This window comes from Helianthus annuus, chromosome 14 (genome assembly GCF_002127325.2).
Source record: "Helianthus annuus cultivar XRQ/B chromosome 14, HanXRQr2.0-SUNRISE, whole genome shotgun sequence".
NCBI lineage: Eukaryota > Viridiplantae > Streptophyta > Magnoliopsida > Asterales > Asteraceae > Helianthus > Helianthus annuus.
The window spans coordinates 141,321,021-141,346,225 of NC_035446.2; the positions used below are offsets into that span (position 1 = coordinate 141,321,021).

At 35.5% G+C, this 25,205-nt stretch overlaps 3 protein-coding genes and 1 non-coding gene across 4 annotated transcripts; 3 read left to right on the forward strand and 1 right to left on the reverse strand.

Moving 5' to 3' along the window:
* Positions 1-4,496: 4,496 nt before the first annotated feature.
* Positions 4,497-5,217, reverse strand: LOC110904017 (probable calcium-binding protein CML46). Its single transcript, XM_022149823.2, has one exon. The coding sequence runs from the start codon at positions 5,118-5,120 to the stop codon at positions 4,617-4,619; it is 504 nt and encodes a 167-aa protein (XP_022005515.1). The 5' UTR covers positions 5,121-5,217; the 3' UTR covers positions 4,497-4,616.
* A 3,172-nt stretch (positions 5,218-8,389) lies between these two features.
* Positions 8,390-8,460, forward strand: TRNAG-GCC. The gene has a single exon. It is a non-coding gene; the product is annotated as a tRNA-Gly (tRNA).
* Positions 8,461-14,792: 6,332 nt separating this feature from the next.
* Positions 14,793-15,286, forward strand: LOC110905980 (60S ribosomal protein L39-1-like). The gene is made up of 2 exons (XM_022151355.1): positions 14,793-14,874; positions 14,979-15,286. Exons 1-2 carry the CDS (start codon positions 14,872-14,874, stop codon positions 15,129-15,131), a joined length of 156 nt encoding a protein of 51 aa, XP_022007047.1. The 5' UTR covers positions 14,793-14,871; the 3' UTR covers positions 15,132-15,286.
* A 2,114-nt stretch (positions 15,287-17,400) lies between these two features.
* Positions 17,401-23,398, forward strand: LOC118486569. Its single transcript, XM_035983108.1, has 3 exons — positions 17,401-17,577; positions 17,666-17,947; positions 23,271-23,398. The coding sequence occupies exons 1-3, from the start codon at positions 17,418-17,420 to the stop codon at positions 23,396-23,398; spliced, it is 570 nt and encodes a 189-aa protein (XP_035839001.1). The 5' UTR covers positions 17,401-17,417.
* The last annotated feature ends 1,807 nt before the right edge of the window (positions 23,399-25,205 follow it).

Genomic DNA, 25,205 nt, shown 5'->3' on the forward strand with positions numbered 1-25,205 from the left:
GGGTTTGGTGCAATATAGCGAAAGTTCTCTCTAAAACTACGGTAGAAGGGTGTCCGTTAAGACATTTTTTTAGAAGCAATGTTGGAAACGGGGCTAATACATCGTTTTGGCTGGACCCATGGCTGTGCAACGAGCCGTTAAAAGACGTTTTTCCAGAATTGTTCAAGATTGAAAAGGAGAAGAGGTGCAAGGTGGTGGATCGGCTCAACGCTCGGTCGGTTGCAAGCGGCCTGTTATCCAGCTTTGTTTGGGCCTGGGACAGGCCCATTGCGGCTGGGGTTGAGGTTAATGAGTTGGCTGAATTATGTGGTAGATTGAATCAAGTGACTCTTACTGAAAGATCTGATTCATGGGAATGGATAGGTGCGGATGACTAGGAGTATAGTGTGAAAGTTGTTAAAAAGCTTTTGAATAAAGATGGGCGGCAATCCTCCCATTCGCAGGAGCCGATAGAAGATTGTAAATGGATTCCCGATAAGTGCAATATTTTCATGTGGAGAGCGGCCATGAACAAAATCGCGACGGTGGAAGCGCTGAAAAAAAGAAACATTAATGTTCAGGAGGAGTCGTGTGTCCTCTGCAGGGATGGGGATGACTCGGTTACTCACATTTTCTCTAGTCTTGCTACATGGCGTCGGTGGTCTGGAACCATATAAGCAGGTGTTGGCGGTAATTCCCGACTCATCACAAGTAGGTGATGTGAAAGGGTGACAAAAGGAGTTCAAGTCACAAGTCGGTGAACTTGAGGGATCAATGTTGACAAGTTGGTCATAATTTGTTAAGTTTCCTAATTACATTATAATTATATTTGGTAATGTCTTGGTCACCAAGTTAGGGTTATATGATAATGTCTTGGTCACCAAGTTAGGGGTAGCCTATATAAACCAAGGTAGGGTTAGACATTATTAAGTGAAAAGGGTCAAGAGAAGAAAAACCGAGTTATGGTTTGATGAGTTATTGTAATCAAGTTTTTTGAGTTATATTTTCTTGGTTATAATAAAAGTTCTTGGAGAGTTATTCCATTCGTTCTTGTTCTTGTGTTTGATTATTCGATTGGGACTTGAGCAGGTGGGTAAATATCCATATCCTGTTTTTCTTTGGTTTCAAAGACATATTGGAGATTCACGAGCATGTAGGCCTTACCGGAGCTAAAAAGGAAGTTTTCAAAGGCATTGTCAGGATCGTGGCTTGGTTCATTTGGAAAGCTAGAAACAAAGCTAGGTTCGAGAATAAGGAGGTTAGAGCGGATGTCATTATTAGTGAGGTAAAGGCGTCAGGTTATTTATGGTTCAAAAATAGGTCGAAGTTCAAAAATTTGTCGTGGCTTAATTGGTATAAATTTGTAATTATGTAAGTTGGTTGTTTTTGGGCCCCTCGGGTTGAGGTGGGTCGGTTGGTTCTAATGAAGTTTACCTTTCCAAAAAAAAAATTATTCAGCACACAAACTTCTTTAATGTGATTTAATTTTGAAGAAATCTTACCATTTTGAAAGGCAAGACATAATATCATCAACATTTATGAAAAAGATTAATAACTAACTTTTTTTTTTTGAACGGCAAATTTGGATCACTGACGGACCACTGGAGTATCATCATGTCACCAGTAGAACCACCCTATCATATCCATCTAGGAGGAAACCTAATAAATCTGGGAAAACCCCCTTTATGGGAATCAAACTCATGACCTAATGGTCATAAGCCTTATCCCACCCTTAAGATACCAGTAGAAAATCATGATGTCAGTTATGTTCACAAGGAACATAAATATTGAATTCCGCATCTTAAAATTAAAATTATTTTATTTTAAAAATATAATAATGGCATGTTGAAAAGGTCCCTGATTTTTTCTCCTAGGGCCCCCAAATTAATTGAGTCGGCCCAAGGCATTGCAAGGTTGTACTATCGCTACCCTTAAATAGAACTGTATGATCTAAACCAAGGAAATAATTGTCTGGAACCACCAACTGAATCTCTTACATTCAGATCGAACATATGTGAAGCAGAAGCACGTGAACCATGTCCACTAGCCCGATGAACTAACCAACGGAAGTTGAACCGGGGTGATCATTGTTATGGAAGTGATAACCAAAAAAGTTTTCAAGCTATATAAATCTGGTAAATATTGTGTGTTCTTGATCAACTATAAATGATTTGTAGGAGCTCAATGAGGATAATTATAAAGGAAACTTAAACAAAACATATCCCATTGTTATGGTAAAAATAATTACAATAAATCCTATATAATATACTTCATCTAATACTTCCCACTAGTTAGAGCGGGAGGAAGCTCGAGCCAAAAATAATGAAGACCTTTGTATAAAAAGAACATACAATCTAAAAAACATCATGGTTCACAGTAAGAAAAAACCCGTGATGAAGAATCTAAGGCCATAACGTAGTAATAAGAGGCAACAATGCAAACCAAGGTTATGGTGACAAATGCTAGAACTACAACATCAAAAACTATGACTATTATGACAAGAGAAAGATTAATAAAACATCATATGTTTGTATGTATGCATATGTGTGTAATGTTTCCATGACAAGTAGTAAGAGGGAGAAGAAAAGAAAGCTTCATAAAAGAAGGACAATCTAGGAAGAGGTTGTCGTCCAACCATGATCCGAAGATGGTAGCGGTAGAGAAAGATGAGAGTGAGAGAAAAGAATAAAACAAGAAGCTCTACTATCATACAGAGTAGGGATGTGTATGGGTAAGTTTGGTTCTGTTTTTACCATTAACCACTAGCTTTGGTTATGGGATTTCCTTAACCATTACCATAACTGAACTTCGGTTATGAAGTCAATTTTGGTTAATCAACCAAGGAAGGTTTGAAATAATTAAGGGTATGCATTATTTGGACTTAGTTTGAGTCTTTTTTATAAGACAACCAAGACTACACTTTTTTGTTAAACTAAGTCATCAGTTTGGTATGGTGGAATTTTCTAGTTTCCCACCTTCAATGTATGTTCATATGCAAATGCATTGAAAGTGATTTGCATTAATAGAATTATGTAAAGTCAGCAACTTAAATTAATGACTTATGCACTCACTGTTAGACCATAGGTAATGGTTAATGCCCACTAAGGGGCATTTTTCACCACATTATCATCATAATGCCCTTTTAAAAAAGGTGTAATGGTTAATGCCCATTTCATTTATTACTTTCCATTATTTTTCTTCTCTTTGGGCATTATTATAGAAATGCCCCTCACTTTTCATGCCCCTATAATGCCCATGAGTAATGGTGTAAGGGCATTATCAAAATCTTTCATGCCCTTATAAAGCCCCATTACATATGGTCTTATTAGAGAAGATTTATATGATCATAGCACCTCAATTCTTCATCAAAATAAAGGGCATCTATATCAAGATTATTTTGTTATTAACATACTTTTATCTTCGTAAAAAAAAAACAAAAAACAAAAACAAAAAAAAAAACAAAAACAAAACTATGCATGGTTACTCTAAACCATAATTCCATTATATAGACCTAACATTACAAGTTTGGTTCAGTTTTAGTTATATCGGTTAACCAAACTTCATAACTTTAACCATAAACGATTGGCTGGTTAAACAAAGCTTCATAACCATAACCATTGGTTAAGTGGATTATCGGTTCTCTTATGTCGGTTAAGATTTGGTTATTGGTTATGGCGATTAATATGCTCACCCCTAAATTACTGAGTATTAACTAATGAAAATGATGCAAGGTATTATGTATGACTGATCAATTATTTATATAAGTATACTTAGGATAATTATAAAAGAATATAGCCAAATCATATCCTCTAATTAGGGTAGATAATCACCAAATTATTCCTCAAATAGAAAATCCCGAAAACCATGAAATCGCTACTTTTATTAAGGGTGAGCAATAACCAAACCGTTAACCATAACCGAATTGAAAACTGATGAAATCAAACTAAATTTAACCAGATATCGAATTAACCGAAATCAGTTATGGGTTTTTTTTTGTACCCCCGATTAATCGAAACCAATGAAATCGATCCATTCTTATTTTCACGTATATCTAGCTTTTATACCTCAATTTCATGCATTCCATGTTTTATACCTCTATTTCTTATATTTAAGGAAAAAATTAGCCTAAGTTTGGTTTTAGATACGAACCAAAATTAACGGAACAGAACCAAACACCGACAAACTAACTGAGTAAACTGAAACGATTAATCGAAAAGCGATTGGTTAATAAAATAGATTAACCGATGACTTCGGTTTCGATTTTGGTTGAGGCTAATAACTAAACTGTGCACACCCCAAACTCTAGAGATGTAACTGGTTTAGGCTCGTTAACCTGCCCCGTCCCGGCCCAGTATTGAAAAAGCGGTTTGGGCCCAACCCGACCCACCGGTTAGGGACCAGGTTGTAATTGAGCGGTTCAACCAGGTGTACCAGGCGGTTTAACTGGTTCTACCGGCCGGTTTGAACCGGTTTTTAAAGCAGTGCGAAAATCTGCTTGAATCTAAACCAGTAGAATAAATAATAAGCGATAGACCCTTCGAATCGATACGTCGAATACAAAATCAAGAAAGAATGATATACAAATCTTTCGAAAAATATGATTATCAATAAACGAATGGTAAACAACACTCTAGAGTTCAACAGAAAGAATTCTCCATCAACTTCACAAACTCATTGAAATCTATCCTACCATCGGCGTTCTGATCAAACGCTCGGATCATCCTCCTACAATCTTCAATCTCCATTCTTTCCTTCAATCCCAAAACCAACATAACTCTCTGCAACTCTTGTACATCAATAAACCCGTCTTTGTTTTCATCAAAAACATCAAATGCTTCTTTCACTTCATCCAATCTTGGTTCTTCCTCTTCAAAAATATTAAACACATCTTCAGTATTCAACACCTCGGGTAGCTTTTCACAGCCCGAAACACCGAGATTCACCATCAGCAACTCCAAATCATCTCCGTGGACACTGTGATTGTCAAAGGTGGTCTTGTTGTTGGTGAAAGAAAGGTGTGTTTTTGATAGTATGGGATCATGGGTCGTCTTCTCAAGTGGAACCTTGGAATGTTGAGATGAAAACAAATAGATTCCGGTGTCCCTGAAGTATTGGATCAAATCAACTATCATGAAACTCATGTTGTAGGTAAGAAAACAAATGGGATGAAGAATATGATTTTAGATTAATTAGTAAGAAAGATTTGTGATGGCTTTGAATGAATACATGAAGAATGGAGGATGTGAGTTTATATAAAGATTGTGATTGAAGAGTCGGTCAACTGTCAAAACGTGTTGCAAGAAAGTCTTGAGGAAGGTGGGAAGAAACCGTTAATTACTTAGTATAATTCGTCAGCCGGCGTTAAGGCCTTTATGTTCACACAAATTTTGGTTCTATGACTTGTACTTTGTGCATTAAAGTTAAACTTTTATGAAAGTTACATGTTATGGTGTTTCTTGAAATATTGGGTTTGGTCATTGTCGTCAATTGTTATTTTTATTTTATTTTTTGTCGTCAAATGTCGTCAATTGCTTTGAAAGTTCGTTTGTAAAAAATGTTCAAAGTATGTGTTTGTTCTTTTCTTTGCTTACCTGCCATAGACTGAGAAGAGTATGAATTTCTTCACTTGTACTTGTTTAAATTATCACAAATGTGTCAAAGAATTGATAAAAACATTAATTATTTCAAAAAAAATAGAAAATTCGGAAATAAACGTACATAATGAAAAATCGATTTTTTTAACGACAACGAATACTATACGAGCCTGGCCATCAGAGTTTAGTTATCAGGGCCGGCCCAATGCTTATCAAAACCTAGGCTCGGGCCTAGGGCCTCCATTTAATATAAAAATGATATATAATATATAATTGTTTTGATTCTATGATCTATTAACTTTGCTAGCGTAGTAGTATTAGTCCTGTCCTAGTCTTGTAAAGACCCTAGCTCGAATCTCATAAGCAAAATATTTTTTTTCCTTTTAGCGCATCCTTTTGGTGACATTAAACAAAAGACTAATAAGCAATATTTTTTTTCCTTTTGGCGCATCCTTCTAGTGACATTTAAACGAAAGACTGAGATATATTAATTAAATAAAGTTGTGATACTGTAATTATTTCAAGTATTTTTATCAAATACAAAGCAAATTAAAAAATAAAATGGATTTATATTGTGTAAAAAATAGAAAATAGGGTATTCATGTCTAGGTATCTAAAAACCCGATTTTCTAATACCCGATCATACCGAAACATGGTTTGGTTCCCAAAATTGGGTATTAGAAAAACCCGATTATTGCACCTCTAATGTTAGTCAATAACGAAATTGGGCCTCCACTTTGTAGTTTGCTTAGGGCCTTCGAAAACGTAGGAACGGCTCTGTTAGTTATCATTATACTGAGAATCGATATATATATCATTATGCGTATAAATAATCCAACTAATTGGAAAATTGATCATTCGTTTATGATAGATTTGTATGGTCTAAGGTTTTTTAACGACAGAATATCATTAGAGACTACAAGATAGGAATAGCAAGAAGCTAGACCCAAAAACAAACCCTCCAAGTACAATAATACAATACGCTATATCTTATGTAAAATACGACATCTCTTATCAATCAACTGTAGCGTCCTAGTTGTGTACACTAAATACAAAACAATTTGGATTTATGAAATTAGATGGTTAATATTTATGTTAAATTTTATTGTATTGTGTTGATTATTAGTAAAATATTTGTTTGACCATCTGTAACCAACGGCCAGTGCCATAGGCCATGGGCAGCCTACGTTGCCCACATCAAACACCAATTCACCCAAGGCGTTATCCAACATGAAGGTGAGGAAGGTTAGGGGGATAACGGACGTGAGCAAGAAGATTGGTGGCCCTCACCAATTGACAACCAATCAGATTTTTGTCTTTTTTTATTTATTTATTTGAAATATTATTTTAATGAGGGTGATGAGTAGTGAAAAATTATGACACCGTTACACACTAAAAGTGAAAAAACTTAAGTAAAAACTCATAACTACAGGCAAACTAAAACGTCTTACACATATTTGGGTTTAATAGTGAAACTATGTAAACTTTGGGTGAAATTTGTGATGCAAATCAAATTAAAAAGATAAGTAATCATCCCAAAGTAAAAAGACAAATTATTGGTAAGACCTAAACCTTAAGTTCACACGCAGAGAGTCAATCCCATTTTGTTGGTGAGTATTCTCCTCTTTTCTCGCTTATTAATTATTCGATTCATGGTTATTTTCATTTGCTAATTGTTGAATCTAGACAGTGTTCTTTGTAGTAATTTCTTGGAATCATCGTATGACTGGATGATGTTTCACCAGCTAGATTATTTGAGATTTTATTGTTTCTTTTGATCAAATAAGGGTTTGATTTATTGTAGCAATTTTTACAGAACCTGAGACTGAATGTTAACTCATCGTGTTTTTGTAGTGTGTAAGTAGCAAATGGCCCGACTTAGTTTAACAAGTCGCAAACGTAAGTCTTCCCATCAGTTGACAGATGACTGTCATCAGTGCCACTTGCTGTTTTGGCTATCTGAGTCAAAGTGTCAGTCCCACTTGCGTCGTCAATAGGATGCGGTGCTAGGCCGCATCGCTGCCTGCGGTAACCGCGGTTGTTTCCGCGTCCCTTGGGTTGACAATGTTTATGGGATGCGGTGCAGAGCCGCATCGCCATACTTGGTAATTGCTTTTTCTATATCCATTGTCGTGACGAAAATGTTCATAGGATGCGGTGCTAAGCCGCATCGCTATGTGCAACACCCATTTTCATACACAAGATAAGTCTTCCCATCAGTTGACAGATTGGATTCGACTGCTGCATTCGCGCGTGCCCGCATGGACGCAGATAAGTTCTTGCCGGTGGAAGTATTTGATAAGGGTAATGATCACTCGTGACCATGTTGATGCGAGATTTGAGACCATACCCCTTCAGACACTATGTCTAGTCATTTATACTTTAAATTTGTTTTGGTTGAAGTAATGTAAAATAAGCTAACTGGTACAAATTGATTAAACAAAATTTTTAAACATAACGAACTTATAAATTAGTAACTTATGGTCAAACTCACACACTGGGTTAAAAATCAAAAATTGCGTATGTGATCATATGGATTCATAGGGTCACTAGTGGTACGTGGCAGTGCGCTAGGTAATGGTGTGGGGGCATACACCCTGGGTGAGATGCAAAGATAACTCAACCTTGCTTTGATAACATATATTTGTATGTTTAGATAAAAAAGGGAACCTTCACTAAACTGAACTGTGCTAATACATGATTTAGTAATATCTAACAAGTACTTGAATGTAATAAAAAATAAAATTTGAATGACTTGCCATTCCTAGTTATCTAAATTCAGCTATTTATTGATGAACTTCTAATCGAAACATCAAGCACCAGTGGTCTAGTGGTAGAATAGTACCCTGCCACGGTACAGACCCGGGTTCGATTCCCGGCTGGTGCAACTCTTGCTGTGATGATCTTAGCCTTGCAATGGTTGGTTCCATTGCCCTACATCACCATTTGATGAAAAAAAGGCAATTCTGAGCAAATTTTTTTCAATGATTTTTGCTGCTATTTTATTTTTTTAAGCAGAATAACTCGCAAGTAACTCGGCTATGTTAATAAATATCCAATAAGGAGATTGAAGTTCTTGCTAATGTTGTTAAGCTAGAATTAATCGTTGGCATATTCAAATTTGGTTGGAATACATGTTTGGAATAAAAAAAAAGGCCTAACTGGACCCTATATTTATCATATATGATCAAGAAATTAAAATTCAAAAAGATAATAAAAAATCAAAGAGCTAGTTATTTCTTGCCTTCCAAATAAACCAAAGAGTCGCCATATATATCATACTAAATCTTTTTCATTACAACCGTGTTTGCTAAGGTTGACGAGCAACCAAGGACCTCACTGATCGAGACTAGTGTACAAGTTACAACATGCTATTACTTGGGTGTTTAGGCTTGTAGATAGCGTATGGTATGTATGTATGTACTATGTCGGTGCGTACGCTACTTATGGTTTAGAACGAGAGAAGTGGAATAAGTGAACCGTGAGAGTGAAGGTGTGGGCCTTAATGGGGATACCGAATACGTGCTTGGTAAACAAAATATATTAATAATTTCATATATATACAAATTTCATGTTAAGATGTACCATGCTTCAGGCACATAGTACAAGTCTTCAATGCCTATTTTTAGTTTTCCTTCTTTTAGTTCTTACTATAGACCGACTGGTGTTATGCGCATAAGTATTCAGTAGGGTCTTGTGTCACACCCCCGCTAAGGCGTGAATGCGACGAACCAAAAGCTATTATGGAAATGTCTCAAATAAATAAGATATTCATGGAGTCTAGTCCTCAAATGCAATCTCTACCAAATTCAAGTCCATAGCCATCTCAATTGTTTTCACCTGAAAAAAAACATGCTAAAAACGATCAAATATAAAGTCTGTGAGCACACGAATTTTATAGTTCGATATAACAATAAATCGGTTCAATTATTGTTGCTTGCAAGTAATTAGTGAATGTTATTTACAAAAGATAATGAAACACATAAGTAACAAATCAAGCCTACTGACATGTTGATATATGGTGCCCCGGTTAATGCTTGTTACGGGGCATTAATATGTTATCTGTGTTGGAGATATTCACTCGGTGTCTGCCTATGGCGTTCGTGTACTTTAGCGAGCAGTAGCACGACAAGAGTAGCATTGTTAGCCCAAAATAGTACTATTTAATCATGTTCACCAACTCCATCCAGGAGTTAAATGATTGTGAAGTCATAGGGACTCTAAGTGTAACAATGCTAGCTTATGTAATCACATCAATTTAAACAGTTGGATACACCACATATACAAGTAGTAGTGTAAGATGGTTGTCAAGTAGCACATTTTCCCCTGGTTAAAAGTACATAAACAAAAAAACTAAAAGGGGTCGTGATACTCACATGATAGCGTTGCTAGGTTATCTGAACAAGGTTTTTTTTTTTAAAGTTGTAAATGTCATCCAATGCGAAGGCTACAATATTGGTAGCACGCAAAGGGACAAGTTTCAGTTACTAGATAAGCACTTACTAGATAAGCATGATGTTAGTTTGTGAAGTTTCAATATTTGTTCAGTAGTAAGTACGTGTTCACATGTAATATATACCCAATTAATGTTATTAGGGGTAAATTAGGGTTTTTACATTGTTTATAAGTTAATCATGGCTAATAGGTCAAGAAAAAAATATGTATAAACAAGATCTAAGAGTTAAGTTTTCTAGTCAGTTTTAAGGGTTTTTACGTGTTCACAGATTTTACTGACTAGCCAAATGATGGAATTAAATTATAAATTTTTTATGAAAACATCCCACATGTGCCAGGTCTTCAAATATATTTCTATCTTAATTTTTTAGTGAGTAATGTTAAAGTTTGGTAAAAACATAGTTTTTATCCAAAAAATGCAAGACCAATCGGAAAAGCTTTTAGACTCATATAATTTCGTAATGTAAAAAATCCAGGTCATTTGGACCTATATTGAATAAGGAGTAAATTACTTTTTGAGTTCTTGTATTTTAGTGGTTTTAATCACTTGAGTGCAAAATCAAAAAGTTTAACGCCTTGAGTCTCTAACCGTTCATTTTATAACGTTTTGAGTCATGTGTTTTATTGGTTTTAACCACTTGAGTCCAAAATCAAAAGTACAAGTGTTAAAAAGTTGGACTCAAAATGTTATAAAATGAGTGGTTAGGGACTAAGGGCATTAAAATTTTTGATTTTAGATTCAAGTTGTTAAAACCACTAAAACACATGGACTCAAAAAGTACGTTGGGAATAAACCTAATGTTTGTGTCCTGATACCATATTCGACCTTTGGTTTTATAAATTGCTTTTGACTTCCTTATACTCGACCGAAATTATGAAACCACCTTTTTTTGTACAATACTCTTTGTACTTAGTCTCAGACCAAAATTCCTAGGATTTGATGTGCTTTCGATCAAGTTATGGTTTGTTGAAAATCAGGGTTAGAATCCGAGTATAAGCTATTCTCATTAGATTGCATGTTAAACATGTTTTAAGTTAACTTCCGGTTCTAATCTTCACATAAACAAATAATAAAGTGTAAATTGATGTTTTAACATGTTAATTTAAGTTCAGTTATGAATCAGTAAGAAATCTGAACCGTTAAGAACTAGTATAATACTTTATCGATTTTTTTAAGTTGGTTGGCAGGGGCGGATCTACGTTGAGACTTACGGGTTCACACGAACCCACTCGGTTTCAAATTTTTAGTAGAAATGTTAATAGAAAATTTGGTATGAACCCATAAAAGAAGTTTGGGATGAACCCATTAACAAAACTTATAGATGGCGGAGTGGTTAAATCATGTACTTCCATGCTTGAAGTCATTAGCTCGACTCCTTCTCGTGTTAATTCCTTTTTTTTTTTATAATCTAAAACAGAACTTAGGGGTTTAACATTAAACCAGCTCCCCCATGACCCTATTTTTGAAACCAACAAACCACGAAAATAGATCCCCAAATCTCTAAATAGGAAGCTAACCATTGAATTTGTTATCTTGGCACCATTCCTGTACATGCTAGTAATGAATATGTTTTTTGTACAGATACCAATTAAATTAGATTGTAATCTCATAGGGTTTTAGGTAAAGATCAGCAAAGACATCAATAGTTCCTGTGGTTGTTTTGCAAATAAATGAATCCAAATCAAGAATGATTTTTATTACTGACTTGCATACAGATGGGCCTTTGGGTTTCTTTGTACCTTATATTGATCAACATAATAGAATACAGAAAAATATCAATCTTTAGTTTTAACTTAGTTGTGGGTCGAAGATGTAATGCAACGTTTTCATCTTGAAAACTCGTATCGAAAAACTATAAGATTTTTTTTTTAATTCTGTAAAGACCATCCTACTTATATTATTTTGTTTCGAAATTTCTAATGATAGCGTAATTTTATTATTGTATTATATCTTTATTATGTGATGAACCTTACCCGATCCGAATCGTCGCACCGACCCGAAAAATTTTATGTCCGGTACTATGAAATGAGCATTTAGAAACAGTGAACCCACTGAAAAAAATTTCTGGATCCGGCAGTGTTGGTTGGCAGCAAAGCGCAGTTGCGTAATCTAGTGAATTAAATAAACACAGTCTCTTTTTATAGCCAATTTGGCTATCAATTCTCAACAACATTTTTGCTGCTTTGGTCATATGATATTATTAAAATCATTCTATTTTAACCTGAACCTATTTTGGATGGTTAAAGGTAGACTGGTCGAAACAGTTTGGCTTGAATTGACCAATTTAACATGTAACTTGAACACATTTTTGACCCAAGATTTTTAGAGCCCTGGACACGTATTCGCACCCCACTAGCAAAACTCCTAGAAGACATCAATATAAACCAAACGTGGTAACTTAGTATGCGTTCTAATGTGCATTTATTAATGGTAGGATACACCTTCATGCTATATCTGTTTAAATGACATTAATAAAATAATTTATTCAATCAACCAGTTGATTGACTATCTTGGCATGTCCAGCATTTGAAGATCTTCAATCTGGTTTCTTCTTGATCAGGGTACGTATTAGTTTAAAGAGATGACCGGAGATCAAATTATCTAAAAAAATAGTGTAATTTAATACAGAAATAAAAACAAGAAAAAGGTTGTTTGAGAGGTGAGATATGTGCGGGCGATACAGGCAGCAATGAACAGAGTTAGATCAAGGCTGCAAAGCGGTTCCCAAATGTTTCTATAGCACAACAAATAAACAGGTCATCGTACATGTAGTTACGACACCTTAGTACTTGTGCATTTTATGAATCTACTTCAACCTTCAAATCAAATGTTGAAATATAAATAAATACTTAGAAAGAAGAACGAATTACAAGTGACAACGAAGGCGATATTGGAAAAATAATAGAGACGCGGCCTGAGTATTTATTTGCAGGAGGGGAACTTCTGTCGTCAATTAGGGCACTTTTATTTGGGCTTCACTTGTGCATGGGCTGGGCCTTGGCTTTCTTTTACTTCATTCACTCATGACTTCATTGACTCATGTCCTTGATAATATTAGGCAAAAATCATTACATTGAAAATGTCAGAAACATAACATATGATACAACCGCGTCATAACTTGGTTGCTATTTTGTTCAAGGAAAAGGAAAAACTTGAGAGAAAAAGATAGAAGAAGATAATCACTATACTAGGTGAATATACCAACTTATTTTGACAAAATATGGACCATCCAACCTTCATCTTTCTAGTTCTATATATAGGGCTGTAAACGAACCGAACGTTCAGCGAACAGTTCGTGATTTGTTCAACGGGAAGTTTGTTTGTGTTCGTTCGTTTAATAAACGAACGAACACGAACAAGGAATTTCGTTCGATTAGTTAAATGAACGAACATTAACAAAGGTCTCGTTCGTTCAATTGTGTTCGTGAACGTTCGGTAAGATGTTCGTTAACGTGTTTGTGAACATTCGTTCATTTGCGTTCGTTTATGTTCGCATGTTTTTGTTTTAATGAAAGATTTTTGTACTTTCATATATTTTATCTATACTTTTTATATTATTAAACTTATATTTATTTTATTACCCTAAGAATTAAACTTGGAAAACCCTGTTTCACCTTGTTTATGCACCATTACCCTTTCATTTCTTATTATTTACATTGACGAATACGATCGACCTTCGTTCCACAATAAGGAATTCACGTTCTAGTGCTACTCTCTGGGCCATCCACCTTTATCCATCGTCGCATTCGTCAAATTTATTTGTGTTCGTGAACCGTTCGTGAACACGCTCATTTCCTTAATGAACGAACACGAACATAAAATCTTGTTCGGTAACTGTTCATGAACCGTTCGTGAACATATTTATTTCCTTAACGAACGAACATGAACAAGGGCTTATTCGTGTTCGTTCGGTTCGTTTACAGCCCTATCTATATATCTCGTCTTTCTGTCTCTAGTTCTATCTTTATCTAGATCAAATGTCCCGCTTGCAGTGTGTACATATAATGGATATAGTTGTGGCCCTCCACATGGCAAAAGTGAAATTACACTAATTTTAACGTTATTTTACTAATTTCGTGAAAATAACGTTAAAAGCAGCGGATGGTTAATCATGCATCATGTGGTGGCGTTGATGACCGAAAGACAAAAGGGTACATACACTAATCGACCTTTGTCCCGATTGTTGAGTGCTATGTGCCTTATATCCAAGCTTGATGCAAAACTACTATCGAGTCGGGGGTCTCATTGGAAACGTTTTTCTATTCCAACAGGGTAAAAGTAAGGTTGTCTACATCTTACACTCCTTAGACACTACATTAGTTTTGCTATTGATGAGATTTACTGAGTATGATGATGATGATAAGGTGAAACATACCACCGTAATATCTTGCAGATGATGATATATACACCTCCTTCCTTCAAAACAAAACAAAAACTAATTTTAAATTGAGAACTATATAATGCACTTGTATGTGATGGTTGCAGATATAGTGACATTTAAAAAGGTTGTGAGGTAAGGAATAAAAATTATATAGCATTTAGAATAAAAGTTACAATTGTTTACAATATTCTTACTATTTTTTTCATAAATTGATCTTTAGAGTTATTGGTCAACCATATATCTTTTGTACAAGTAATATATAATGGGCCGGAATGATGTATCTACGTAAGTTAATGAATAATGTTTGTACACGTAATGGGCCGGAATTATATACTTAGTTTAATGAGTAAAGGGGGTAAAGTGAAATTTAGAACGATCAACACTTCAACACCCTATATATTTGAAATTGAGGCCAGAAGGTTTAAAGTATTTTCTTCTAGGGTTTTTTACTTTTACCAACCATGGTGATTCTTTTGTCTATGATCATATTCAAACTTTCATGCATGTTAAAAACTTAAAACCTATTATGTTTTGGTGATTTTGATTGTATTATTTTATATGTTTGCAGCCGTCTCATAAATCGTTCAAGATCAAGAAGAAGCTAGGGAAGAAGAAGAGGCAGAACAAGCCTATTCCTAAATGGATTGTTTTTCGCACCGGCAACACCATCAAGTACAATGCCAAACGTAGGCACTGGCGCCACACCAAATTAAAGTTTTAGTTAATGAGGATGAAGAAGTTGTTTTAATGCTTGATAATTAGGGTTTTAGTTAAAGTGCTGATATATTTTGTTGATATTTGATTCAAGTTTAAAGTTTAAGTGTTTGGTTATGGATTGTTTTCAGTTTAACACCAAGTTTTTGATATATATTTGAATGAATGACCCTATTATTAGTTTTAATCATTCTTTACATAACTTTGGTTCCAAGTTATTCTTATATTTTATTGTATTTCAAAAAAGGCTATTACCATAGATTATGACAAAACTTGGTCGCAATAGTCTGGTCGCTAATTTTTTTTGACGAAAAAATACTTTGGAAAAACTTGACAAACTTTTTATAAGATCCCTCACCTCCAAGTAGGGTTTTTCCTCTCGCAACACTCCAAATCCTTTGTATTCATGAGTGATGAGCGGGGTTGGGTTCTTGCTAGCCCCGATTCAAAGGAATCGGGGGGGGGGGGGGGTGATGTTCCCCGCATAACACCTAGCTATGGCTGTAAACGAACCAAACATTGGGTGAACAATTCGTGGATCGTTCAGCAGGAAGTTCGTTTGTGTTTGTTTGTTGATTTGAAAACAAATGGCCCAAAATAAACAGTTTTAGTTAGGCTGGGCGCCTGGGTGTAGGGCCGCAAACAAATCGAACGAACACTAACAAGACATTGTACATGTTCGTTTGTTAAGAAATATATGTGTTCACGAACTATTCATGAACGCTTACCAAACGAGATTTTATGTTCGTGTTCGTTTGTTAAGAAAATGAAGTTGTTCGTATTTGTATGTTAATTTTAGGCAACGAACGAAAACGAACGTTAATGAATACAAATGAGCACAAACTAATATTCATGAACACAAACGGAAACAAACGAACACAAACAAACGTTCATGAACAAAATATATAATACACTGACACTTATTAAATACTTTATTTGTCGGAATTTTAAAGTATTTAAATTAAATATAAAAACTAAAAACCCTAATGTACTATCAAACACAAATGAATATGTTACCAAACATTCACGAACATAAATGAACGATCGCAACCTCTGTCCATATCCGTTTATTTAACTAAACGAACAAAATTTCTTGTTAGTGGTCGTTTCTTTCATAACCAAAAAAAACATGAAAATTTAGGATTTGCTATAGGATACCGGCCCAGCCCAGCCCATAATCTAACTCAGCCATGAAACATTATACATGAACATGAAAAAGATTTGTACCTGCCGTTGAAAAATAAAAAGATTTTGTACCTTCACCTGAGTATGATTTTGTGACTCATCAGAAGATTGCAAAGCCTCAAAAGTAGTTGTTTTGGTTTGTCTAATTTATTGTCCGTTAGAAAATCATGGGTCGGGTCTATGTTGTCAAAGACGCAAGGCGCAGGCGAGGCGCATCGGCCTCGCCCGGAGCCTAGGCGCAAGGCGCAAAAAAAGCGTGGGCTTTTTTAAGAAAAGCGCACATAGAGAAAAAAATATAAAGAATATGTTATGCTTTGAAAATAAATAAGATTCCACATATAAAATTAAAAAAAAAAAACTATTATACATGCCATTTAAGATCATGTAGCTAATAGTTAGTAGCAAAAGTTTAGCAACACCTTTAACTGCATGTGCTTCTAGCTCAATTTTAAACTTGAATTTGTTCTGTTTTACCTTTTTTCCCTGCGCCTCAACCATGTTTTTTGCGCCTAGGCGCGCGCTTTTTGCGCCTCAGAACCGTTTTTTCAAAAAAAGCCCATTTTTGCGCCTAGGCTCCCACCAGGCGCTTTAGGTGCGCCTCGCTGCGCCCGGGCGCCTAGGCGCGCGCTTTTGACAACATAGGGTCGGGTAACATGAAATTTGGAGTTGAAAGTTATTAGGTTCAGTTTGATTTTAGGCTACACGGTATGGGGTCGGCCCCGGCCCGTCGCGGGTCGGCGACGGTCCAAACACCATGCCGCCCCCATCCGTCCCCGTCCTCTCCGTCCCATTCTAGCCGTTTGCGACGAAGCGTTTAAGGTGGGCCCCCCACCTTTTTGACCGTTATAAATAAAAAAAAAATTCAAACGGCTATATTTTAAAAATCACCCCATTTCACTTCCATTTTTATAAATACTCACATCTTTAACCCCTTTTTTCACAACTTTTCACCCATTACCACCCCATCTCTCTCACATTTTATAAACCACTCTTCCCTTTTTATAAAAAATCATCATATTTTGTACCATTTTTTACCCGCTACCACCCCATCTCTCGCTAAAAAATTATCATGGCTTCACCCGTTTCTTCCATTTCTTCAATTTCTTCTATGTCTTCATCGTCTTCGTCCGAGTGGTATTCATCATCTTCGGAAGAGGATGCTATTATGCACAACATGATTATGAACGCGGCTCAGGTGTTCATGGCGGCCGATGAAGGGTCGTCCCAACGGCTAACTAGACGAGCAAAATATAACCGAGACCAAGAAGGTATTTTATTTTTTTTCCTTATGTTTTATATAGTTTTTAAAATGTATTTTATAATTAATTTCATTTATGTTTTGTTCTAAATTTATAGCCGGCCACGATAAACTAGTAGCCGATTATTTTGCCGACGAACCCGTGTACCCAGCCGAGATTTTTCGACGTCGTTTCCGCATGAGTCGTCCACTGTTCTTACGTATTGCAGGCGACATGGCGCTGTCTAATCCGTTTTTTACATTGCGAAACGATGCTAGGGGGCAAAGGGGTTTCAGTAATTTACAAAAATGTACGTCGGCCATTCGCCAACTTGCATACGGTTTCGCACCCGATGCATTAGACGAGTACATTCGGATGTCTGAAAGAACCGCACGTCGATGTTTGCACAAGTTTTGGCAATGGGTTGTCAAATTGTATAGTAAGCGATACCTGCGGAAACCGAACGCAAACGACGTTCAAAAATTATATCAAGCACACGAACAGAGACATGGTTTCCCAGGAATGCTCGGGAGCATTGATTGCATGCACTGGCAGTGGCAGAACTGCCCAGTTGCATGGCAAGGTCAGTATACGAGGGGAGATCAGGGACATCCGACTATCATTCTAGAGGCTGTTGCGTCACAGGATCTCTGGATATGGCATGCTTTTTTTGGTCTACCTGGTTCGCTCAATGACCTCAACATCATATATCAGTCACAGATTTTTGATGATGTAGTGGCGGGTACAGGTCCAGACACAAGCTTTACGGTTTCAGGGGTGGAGTACAGGCGAGGTTACTACCTAGCCGATGGGATATACCCAACGTACTCGACAATCGTTAAAACTATCCCGCACCCGACCGACGACAAAAGAAAAAAGTTTGCAAAGTTTCAAGAGGGCGCAAGAAAAGATATTGAACGGGCTTTTGGTGTTCTACAAAAAAAATGGCACATCATTTCTATTCCAGCACGTTCGCAAACACCAAGGAGGTTACGACACATTATGTACGCTTGTATCATCCTTCATAACATGATCATTGAAGACGAAGGGAGAGCGATATGCGACTACGACGAAAACGTGTCTACTGGAAATTCTGTTCCAGTTAGTGAGGAACAACAAGATTTGAACGCCTTCGCTCTACGTAACGAGTACACACATCACAACCTACAAGCGGACTTGGAGGAGTACATTTGGAACAACGCTCAAAACGAACCCGCCCACCACATGGAAACGAAGACTAGTAGCTTATTTTAATATGTTAGGATATTTTTAAGTTTTTTTTTAACTTTAGGCTTTTAAGTTTATGTTTTTTTTTTTAATATTAGGATATTTTAATATTTATTTTTTTTAAGTTTTTGTAATGTTTTTTAATATTAATGAAAATATTTTGTTACTTTATTTGTTAAATGTTTAAAAAAACTTGAAGATTAAAAAAAATAAAAAAAATATAAAAGTGGTGGAGGATGATGACTAGGACCATCCTCCCATGCCCCCTAATTTTGGAGGATGATCCATCCTTGGGAAGACTATGACGTGTCGCCTACGTGGCGAATCATCCTCCCTTGGAGGACCATCACCATACCTTGTAGTCTTACAAACCATTTTTCAACATTGAATAACATTTATTAATAATGCGATTTAAAAGCAATATACACAAATGCAATAATTATCTTAATAAGAGACAAACTTTTCAATGTATTTTAAACTAAGCTAAAACTTTTAGCTTTTTGAGATGTTTTTAATTATAGCTATCTTTTCAATTAGCATAAAGAATAAACTAATAAGCTAAAAGAAGGCGCTACATGCACTAGTTCTTGTAACAATTTGGTGCCTTTGGAAAATACGAAATGAGGCGGTATTTAGACAAGCATGTCCGAATACTACGAAGATCCTGGATGAAATAAAAACAATGACGTACTTATGGGTCAAAAACAGATCGAAGATGATGGAGCTAACATGGGAGAAATGGTGCCGGTTTGATATCATTGGTTAGCCTATGTAATTTTTTGTAACTGGTGGAAATTTGGTGACAGCTATCATTTGTAAATTTGGCGGGTAGCTTCTTGCTACAATTAATAAAATTTTGTCGGCCGTTCAAAAAAAATAAGCTAAAACTTTTAGCTTGTTTGAGATGTTTTTAAATATAGTTATCTTTTCAATTAGCATAACGAATAAACTAAAAGAATGGACCCCGTATAAATAAGTTAGAAATTGTCGTGAGAAAAAAAAAAGATCATTGAACCAAATTCAGAACGCAAGTGTTTGATTATAGTTTTTAACCAATTTTTAGGGTTTGGTTTAGAGATATAAATAATCGAAGTAACTAAACTAACTTTTAAATCAACATTTTATATATATATATGATATATAATAATATTATTTACTGTAAAGGGTCTTGTTTGGATGTACGTTATTTTTGGTGTTTATCTTGTACTTTTGCGATTCGAGCGTGTTGCTAGTTCCGTCCTTCTAATAAAATTATATCGCCGTTCAAAAAAATACTAATTTTATTAAATAACATATTACTTACCTTTGTTTTCTCTCGTTTGAATAAAGGTTATGCGTTATGGTTTTACTAAAAAGTAAAAAACGCATGTCATTTCACTGTCACGTAGACAATAGTGATTTCACTAACCATATGCACTGAAATGTGTAATGGTGATACTAGATTTCCATTTGTTTTAAAAAAGATGAGTCGGAAGGCTTTGACTGAGCATTATACATATTAACATTTACAAGTTCAATGACGTCATGGGGAATAGTATTCTAAAGTAGTTGGCTAACAGGGCGGTGGCGGCAACTTTTAAGTTTTGTTTTTTTTCATATAATAGTTATTTATAGGTGATGTCAAATTACAATTTTATCCCAATTGTAAAATTATGATTTCGCCCTCGATTCAAAATAAAATTTTGCTTTTGCCTCTTGCTTAAATTTACGATTTTGCCCTCAGTTAAAAAATACAATTTTGCCCCCAGTTCAAAATAAAATTATAGTTTTGCCCCCAGCTAGAGTCCTGCCAAATTACGATTTGGTTCCCAATTTAAAATTACGCTTTTGCCCCCAGCTAAAAATTACGATTTTGCCCGCAGCTAAAATATTACGATTTTACCCCCATTTCAAAATAAAAATATGGGTTTCCCCTCAGTTCAAAATATTATTTTACCTCCATTTTAAAATTACGATTTCACCTCCGCTAAAAATTGCAATCTTACAATCGTTTTTTTTTTCTTTGGCAAAACAATGGTAGTGTTTTATTTTACTTTGTTGACTCAATTTTGTTTTTATTAATGCCAAACAGCTTTCTAGCACTCGCTAATTGGCCCTGACAAATTATTGTTTTTCCCCCAACTCTAAATTACACGCTTGTCATCGTTTTAGTTAATTTTTTATATCATAACTATGGTACTGTTTTTCTTTAATTGGTTAATTTGATGTATCTTTTTTGATATCGTGTTATAGGTAGCATGTATAACTAACCGACATAAAGGCGTACATGTTATTAAACTAAGAAATACTCGGTTTAGCGCCCCGCAACGCGGGCGGCGCATAACTCTAGTTTATATTAATTCAACACACATTTGTGCCACCCACTTGCCCATCCCGCACCAAACAAAAAGCCCTAGGGGGGCGGTGTTCCATGTCTTTTTGTGGTGGTGAGTGTTGTTCCATTACACATAGTCTAATAGTCTAATATGTTGTTGATTTTTCATGTGACCTTAATATAATTGATTTATTAACCAAAACAGGCGTGAATCGATACACGTCCAAAGTCGTTGGTTAACTGACTAAGTGGCTATCAACCAAACTAATCCCACCACTTTTTAGTAACTGAAAAAACGAAACATCAATTATATGCTCAATTTTGACTAATCTCATAATCAAACCGAATCGAACTATAACGAAACATCAGTTATATGCAGGGGTGTACTCACCCCTAAGCCAAGGGTGGGCAGGCGCACCCCCAGAAAAAATATTTTTTAGTGTTATTTTTAGCCGGAAATCCCGACCGCACCCCTTGTAATTTTTCACCCGCACCCCTTGAAAATTTTCAACCGCCCCACTTAGAAAAAAAAAATAATTATTAACCACTTATTCACTTAATTATTTAATCCAATCAAAACTCAATTTGCAATCAATTTTTATTAACACAAGTCCAAACCCAACCTAAAGAAATTTGAACTAAATAAAATAATCCAAACTCATCCACTCATTCCATTTCCAAATCCCGCCCCCAAAAAAACTCCCAGCGACTTGACGCCACTCCTCACGACCTGGTGGCTTTTTTTACCAGAAAAAACAAAATTCCAGTTGGACCGACCCATATTACGTCAGAATTCCAATATAGAACTAGTATGGTTTATTTATTTATTTATTTTGTTTTATGTGATGATTAGGAGAAAATATAGATATGTAAGGGTTTAATCTTTTTATATTTTTTTTTGTTGTTCTAGACTTGTAGTTAAATGATTTTGTTGTTATATTTATAGCTTTGTTTGTTTAAATGATTAGTTACAAGTAATCAACATTTAATATTAGGGCTTGAATGTTTAAAAATAAAATTGAAAGTTATGGGTATGGTTGAACATGATTGTTTATTTTGTTTAAGTGTTTAGTGTTGTTTTATGAACTTGTGGAGCAAATTATATGTGTTAGGAACAATGAGTAAGAATGTAATGAACTTATGGCGTGTTTAGTATCTTTAGATGATATTTTGGATATATTTCAAAAAAAAAAAAAACTTGTAGGGCACAATTTTAAATATGTTTGTAATTTGTAATGACGTTTGACGGGTTTTTGATGATTTATATATTTTAGTTTGATGTTCTTTTGTCTTACATGATCCGACCCGACCCACTATGAACCGATATTTTTATACAGCTAGAAGCCTAAAATCTTTGAAAATATTCCGTACCCTCAGGAAAAAATTCCTGGGTCCGCCATTGGTTATATGCTCAATTTTGACTATTCTCATACTAAGAGTGTCTTATATATGCTCACTTTTGACTAATCTCATACTAAGGGGGTGTTTGGTGTTGCGTTTTCAAAATAGATTACGCGTTTTTAAAATAGACTTTGCGTTTTCAACAATGCCGGCTCTTGGGCAATTATAATAAAGCCAATGCTTTAGGCCACGACTTGTATTGGGCCACCAGTTTTAAGGGAAAATTATATATAATTATGAGTTATTACGAAATTAGGATTCTGGTGTAATTTGAATTTGGGCTCCTTAATTGATAAAAATGACTGGCTATAATTTATAGTCTATAGGGAGTTACCGACTATAATTATTTTTTTTAATAGAAATTGGGATCAAGAATCCAGTTATTTTAAAAGGAAAATAAACACAAACTAGGAGTTGGGGGCCCTGAATTTCGGGTTTGCTTTAGGCCACCAAAATGATTGAGCCAACCCTTGTTTTCAAAACTGCATTTTGGAGGCAGATAATCACTTTTCATCCAAACACTTTTTTAGATTAATTATGTTTTACAAACGCAAAAATCAAATAATCACTTCAAAACGTAATCCCAAACACCCTCTAAGAGTGTCTTATAACCGTGTGTCTTATTTACAACATGATCTCAAAATAAATTGATTACAACATGACATGGCCGACCCTTAAGGTGGGCGGGGAGGACCACCGGCCAGGGCCCAATACTTCGAAGGGTATGTTATTTTTAAAAAACAAATTTGATATGTAAATGTAAAAATAAATATATTAATAGGGTATACTCATACTAGAGATGGGCATAAAAACCGGTTCCTACCTGATTCCAGTGGACCCGACCCGTACCCGGTTCCGGTTCCTACCCGGCTAATAGTAGAACCGGTTCCGGGTTCAAAAAACCCGTAGGTTCCGACCCGGTTCCACATTTTATAAATAAAATCGGTTCGTACCCGGTTCCTACCCGTACCCGGTGCATACCCGGAACCCGGTTCCTACCCGGAACCGGTTCCGGGTATTACAAAAAAACCCGACAACTATTTAAGATATGGATTTTAATTGGACCGATGGTTTATATGAGCAGACCACATGGGCCGACAACTACAACTCCTAATGGAATATGATTGGGCCGTTCAAAGACTGACAATCCTAATTATTTCACATGCAATTGTTGACAATGTCCGACAAAGTAATTCAACACTCTCTATTCTCATTGGGCCGATTAATATAGTGATTCTGAACATGCACATGTATTGTTTAAAAGGGCCGAAGACTCAAATTACTCTAATTGGACCTCCAATGTTAGTGGATCTGATTAATTGTATTTCATTTATGATCACATGCAGCCGTTTTTGATTCAAACGAATGATTAATATTCAAACGAAATGAATATCTTTCAAACGGAATGATTGAAGTGTACCCAGGTTGTACCCGAAACCGGTTCCATCAGAACCCGTACCCGGTTCCATTGTACCCGAAACCGGTTACGCCGGTTCTAAATATATTGACGTGTATCCGGGTTGTACCCGGAACCGGTTCCACAGAGAACCCGGTTCCACTCACTTGTATCCATACCGGGTTCCGGGTTGGAACCGGTTCCGGGTTTTATGAATACCCGATTATGCCCATCTCTAACTCATACAACCACCAACATTAGCCCACTTAAAAAACTATTTTTGTGGGTTAAATTTGTTATTAGCCCATTGCCATTAGACTTAAACCTTTAATAAGGGTAATACCCAATTTCATTAAGACTTAAAGACACGTTTTTTTCCAACTCGAACAAGATAAAAGAATTCTCAGGACCGACCCTTTAACGTGATCTCAAAATAAATTGATTACAACATGATCTCAAAACATATTGATAAGGAATACCGGTAGGATACATGACTATAAAATATAAAAAATGATTTTCTCCATTTTTTTTTATTAATGAAACAAGTACGTAACGGTGGATCCTGATCATGATCGGTTCACCAGAGGAGCATACGCATCTCAAAGGATTGTTGTTATGCCCCCACGCTAAATTCCAAAACTTTAACCGATGATGGAATCTCCATCATGCCCCTTTATCTCATCATCGATATCTCATACATTAATATCATAAACTTTTATTGCAAATTATATTCGTCATAATACAAAACATAAAGGTATCCAAATATTGTTTAAACCTTTTGTCTTTTCTTTTTCTATTTACATATTATATTATGTAATATGATTTAATCACAATTTATGTGAAAATTTTATATTTAGCAACAAAAAGTATGTTACTTAGCACCCAATTGTAGATCTAGGGAACTTTTGTGATGTTGAAAAATGTGATTAAAAGGGAATCTTCTTCAAAAACTTGTAACATGGCTTGTGACCCCTTTTTAAGATATAATAATTTCCATATGCAAAAAGCTATCAACTTAAATTATTTGCATATCTACCTTCAAAAAACATGTAATATTTTATCTAATATTTTCCTACTACCGATATATTTTTAAATTAAATCATTTCTTTGTGTAATAGGTAAAAGTAGAAGTGCAAAGCAATGATTCAATACACACCATGTTAAGTGTTAACGACAAATAGGTTGTCTAAAAAAGTAATTTTCACCCAAAACGTGTCTAGCATTATATAACTTGTGCAAATGCCCCATGAACATGGATACATCCCTCGTTCCATAGGTGCATGTGATCATATTTTATGTCACAAATAAACTTCTATCTTT

Excerpts from the sequence above, each read along its gene's own strand:
- LOC110904017 (XM_022149823.2), bottom strand. The coding sequence starts at position 5,120 with ATGAGTTTCATGATAGTTGATTTGATCCAATACTTCAGGGACACCGGA.
- LOC118486569 (XM_035983108.1), top strand. The coding sequence starts at position 17,418 with ATGTCTTCATCGTCTTCGTCCGAGTGGTATTCATCATCTTCGGAAGAG. Across the intron at positions 17,578-17,665 it reads ATATAACCGAGACCAAGAAG|CCGGCCACGATAAACTAGTA; the intron begins GTATTTTATTTT and ends CTAAATTTATAG. Across the intron at positions 17,948-23,270 it reads TGAAAGAACCGCACGTCGAT|GGTATACTCATACTAGAGAT; the intron begins GTTTGCACAAGT and ends ATATATTAATAG.